The following is a 4,936-nucleotide window of genomic DNA, read 5'->3' on the forward strand; positions in this document are numbered from 1 at the left end:
GTAGGGGAGTTATGGGGGGAAAAAAGAGGAACAAATGTAATAATCTGAACAATAAAGATTTACTTTAAAAAAATTAAATAAAAGAGCTAATACATGAAAAAAAAATGACACAAGGGATGGACAGCAGTTTATTCTGTGGTGTATATAAAATTGAGGCACTCATTCCCCTGCCATCTTCAAGTGTTCTCTGTTGAGAGCTCATAAACAAGTCCCTCAGATAAAAGGAACTGTGTCGCCCAAATTACACTTCCTCCCAAGGACAGTACACATCCAATGGCTACTTGATGGGAGTTTATATTAATTGTTGCCAACAGACTTTTAAGTAATATGTTGTGAGTGAAAGAAAAATTGAGTTAGATGAGCTGTTGGGGAACTGTTGGTGAGCAGACAGGAAATAATGATCATGTGGTCAGTGGGGGTCACTGAAATTCAGAGGGTTATTCAAGCAAAAAGCAACTGAGATAGGTGCCTATTCTGTATTAGGAAGCAATTCAACCTGATGGATTACTTTAAACGTTCCAAGGGTATTTACAGATTTATTTTGTTCTTGAAATATGTAAATACTAAGAACACATTCTATTTTACATTTTTTATTAAATTAACTTTGTAATAAAAATCATAGAAAAGCTCTATAATCAAATCACATGTTTATTCAGTCCTTGCTTCTGCGTAGTCTTCACATATTTGTATCTTTTAATTTTTGTCTCAAGTAAGAAAATTCATTAGAAGAAGCAGGCAGGTGATGACAAATGAACTTTTAATGAAGTGCTCATTATGACAATTCTTGTTTTGTTTAGTTTGGACTACAGCGTGCAAGTAATCTGGGCCCCAGTATGTTAATAAGCAGAGCTCCATTTGGAGCTGTGATCAAGATGGCTAAAAATGCTATTGTCATCACATCCTTCGCATATGGTTCCAAGTGGGGTGAGCTGATTCTTGCAGTTTCTAGAGCCAGAGGACCTAATACAGCCTGCATTTGGGTGGTGGGTGGGTGGGGGAAGATGAGGCATAATTGAAAGTGTTAAGCAAGTTAACATATAATAAAAGCAAATGACTCTGTTAAAATAAACAAAACCTGGTACTAGGCTAGTGATTTTCAACCATTATGCTGCAATAATTTTTAAAACATGCAATATTTGATTATTTTAGTCAGGAGCACTGACCTCTTTTCCCTTAGATTGTCAAATTAGAAAAAAATGACAACAGCCAACACAACAATAGCTGTCCAATGTGAATGAATCAAAATTACACCTATTCTTTTTTCGTAAATTTAATAAAAAATATAATACACTTTTTAGTGTGCTACAGAATTTTAGTAATTAGTTTATGTGTGCTATGAGATGAAAGGGGATGAAAATAGCTGTACTAGACTACTAGAAAAGAAGCAAGACAAAGCACTGAGGAATTTTCATGAGTTACTCATAATGCTATGTTCTTCTTAGCAAATATCTCTAGAGTAAGAGTGAAATAGTGACAAGTCAGCATGCAGACATTTTAGGGCTGATTTTGTATTTTTGTCATCTCAGCTTTCCCCTATTTAAATTATATATATTTGAGTGCTCGTATGACTCTCAGAACCTTGAGTTTTAACTGAACCAAGGTTTTGCTTATTTGCTCTTACCAAGTACCACTTGGTTCTTGGCTGCAACAAGACAATCCAAATACAAAGGTTTCTTAGGGTTCACTAGGATTTTGTTGATCATATTCTCCTTGTTCTTCCTACTTGGGAGGCAGTGTGATAGAGTAAAACTGACAAGGAGTTTGGAATCCACAAACTGGGCACAGAGAGATCATGAACTAACTCGACTAAGGTTATAGGCAAGTAACATGGTATTCAAAACAGGGAGTCTGGCCCCATAGTCTGCTCTCTATGACACAGAGAATTTTGTTGCATGGAGGCTCACACGCTTTTGTTTTGGAATAGCAATGGAGAAAAGAGTCTCAGGGAATCAAGACATTATGCTGCCAGGTGAAAAAGTCTAACAATAAGTAGTAATACCTTTTAGTAGGAGGGAATATCGTTGAATTAGAGGACGAACTACATCATTCATTCATTCATTCTCGTAGGCATGTAATGGTTATCTATTGTGTACTTCTTGCTTCCCTGGCACTTTGCTAAGTGCAAGGGAAAAACAATGGTGGAAACCCTAGACATAGTTCTTATCCTTTCTGTGTTATCTAGTGGGAAGATCCAGTCAGTAATCAAATAGTCATACAAAATTAATGTGTAATTAATAATAATATATGTACATTCATCTGTGGTGGACTGGGTGGAAGAAGAAGAAAATATATAAAGAGAACCAATGTCTCTCTATTTTAATATCATAACATTTAGCTCCACAATATTTAGCAATATTCAGTCTGCAATGTATCTCTATGACCATTCAGTCCATAGGCTGATGCTCTAACCACTGAGAAAACTGGCTAGGGCAATTTTTTTCTTCAGATATACTCTTATTTTATGTTTTGGAAAAGTAGAAAATATTTTTCATAAGTTAAGGAAGTATTTAATTAAAATTACACTTTTCAATTTCAGAAGAATTGATTTTAAAACTGAGATTTTTAAAGATTACATTAATTTTAATGAGTAGCTATGATCAATCAAGCATTTTAAAAGAAGATTAATGGCCCACATATTATGATTGGACAAACAGTTGTCATTTAGAATTTTTAAAAATCAATACTAAAATTATTAGAATAACTAAATATGTCTTACCTGGACTGTAGCTTTGGGTATCCATGACAGAGCAATAAATATTTTCTCCTTCAAATTAAAACCAGCAAAAGTCACCAAGAAAAATGTAGCAGAAATTCGAGCCAATAAGGCCAAACTCATACAAGCAATAGAAATACCTACAACAGATAAAAAACAAATATAAATAACAAAATACTTGGGAAGAGGTGGTTCTTTATATCTAGAGATATGATCTGTAAAAGTATTGAAAACTTTTAAGAGTATTGCCTCTTTCGGTTTTTATTTTTAAGTAAACATAATAATCATAAAAAATACAAATATAATTGAGGCCTTTATGTAAAGCAGAAGAGGTTATCTGATGGTGGGGGTATCATGAAAAATAAGATAAATAGCATTTATTTAATTCTGAGCTAATAGACTTTGAACTTTTACTACAAGTGAAAGTATTAAACAGGTGCTAATAGTATCTAATATTTCCCCTCGGGAAAAAAATATTCTAATCTCCATTTCCAATCTCTAATCTTCCTCCATTAGGGAAGATATTGGACTATCTTTGGTAACAAAGAGCACACAGGGTAAAGAGAACAAATGTATGTTACTGTCTCAACATGAGTTTCTGAAAAAGGCATTCAAAGACATACTGTAAATAAAAATAAAAATTATCCATAATTTTCTTAAATATTTTCAACTCATATTTTTTGTGCTATAATCATTCTTACCAATAGCATCTGATTTAAGAGCTTCAACAGATACTTCCAATCCAACCAAAGCAAAAAGGAGGGGTTTAAAAATATCCCATGCAAATGTAATAATTTTTTGAACTTCACTCTGTAGAAAAGAGAGTATATTTTTAGTTATTGTGGCATATAAAAATAACTGCATTTCAGAAATTTAAAGTCTATTTTATTACATAAAATTAAGATATTTATTTGTAGAAGAAATGTTAAAACAATAAAAATTGAGTTGGGTCATTCTTTTACTCAAACACTTGTATATAATTTGACTAACAGAAATTCCAAAGCTATAAAATAAAAATATTTGGTAATTGTGTCACGAAACAAGTAAGGTCTTTGGAGCCCCAGACACATTTCTAATGGTTCAGCAAGAGTTCTAGCTTTTGTTTGCAAGGGAACAGAATGGAGATAAAACTACATCATGCCCAATGAGAACATACTCAAGATCAGGCAAACATCTTAGCTCTCAACATGAAAGTGAATCCTGATAGTCTTAAACTGTGAGGAAAAATATTTTGGTAATCTGTTAGGCTGTTTTGGAAGGACCCATTTTGAAAACTTGTTATTTTTTTTTCCTTAAAGCCAAACCCAAAACATATTAAATTAATTTATTGATTGATTGATTTTTAGAGAAAGAAAGGAAGGGAGGGAAAAAGAAATAACGACTTATTGTTCTACTGCACTTACTGTTTCTCATATGTGCCCTGAACAGGGATGCTCTAACTTACCGAGCTACTTGGCCAGAGCAAAACGTTTAGATTTTTACTTGGTTGCTTGCAACACCTCCCTTTCTGGGAATAAATCTCCCAGTTCTATCTGCAAGTGATGTGGTCACAGCAAAGACCCTGTAGACATAATAGTGCTGGCTCTTCTCCAGGAACTTGGATGAAGAGTTTCAGCCTAATCTGAACAGAAGATACATCAAACTTTGATCTCCTTTGTTTGGGGCAGACACTATATTTTTAACTATTCCTTTTTTGTCTGTATTTTCTGATGGCCATTTATAGTAAGAGTGAAGTTTAAAAGAGGGAAAAACAAAAAACCCCACCCACAATATTACTGTTCCTTGCTTATAGTACATTATTCTATTTGTTACTTTTGATTTTTACAGTCTATTTTCTTATTGTCGGATTTCCTTTATCACATAAAAATTGAATTCTAGTAGTTTTCATTTTATTTATCTAATTATAATTTACTAGGGGCCCAGTGCACGAAATTCGTGCACTTGGTGTGGGGGGGGGGAGTGTCCCTCAGCCCAGCCTGCCCCCTCTCACATACTGGGAGCCCTCAGGTGTTGACCCCCATCACCCTCCAATCGCAGGATCGGCCCCTCTGGACCTAACTTACAGGAAGATGAAGAAGATGGGACCATTACAGAAACAGAGATCACAGATTTCCCTGCAGACGGACCAAACACTGAAGCAGAGGCGAATGTAAATGCGTATGAAGAGTGTCCTCCTGGAGTTCCCTTACATACATGGAACAAATTTCAAGAATTGCATAAAAC

At 34.4% G+C, this 4,936-nt stretch overlaps 1 protein-coding gene across 1 annotated transcript in view; it reads right to left on the reverse strand.

The window, feature by feature from the left end:
• Window positions 1–740: 740 nt before the first annotated feature.
• The window catches only part of LOC102761402 (sodium/hydrogen exchanger 9B1-like), a 60,425-nt gene continuing 56,229 nt past the window's right edge, over window positions 741–4,936 (reverse strand). The window contains 3 exon segments of the mRNA XM_015564349.1: window positions 741–970; window positions 2,717–2,853; window positions 3,415–3,523. Coding sequence (XP_015419835.1) covers window positions 794–970; window positions 2,717–2,853; window positions 3,415–3,523 — 423 coding nt within the window. The 3' untranslated portion in view covers window positions 741–793.

This window comes from Myotis davidii, unplaced genomic scaffold, assembly GCF_000327345.1.
Source record: "Myotis davidii unplaced genomic scaffold, ASM32734v1 scaffold2001, whole genome shotgun sequence".
NCBI classification, from domain to species: domain Eukaryota; kingdom Metazoa; phylum Chordata; class Mammalia; order Chiroptera; family Vespertilionidae; genus Myotis; species Myotis davidii.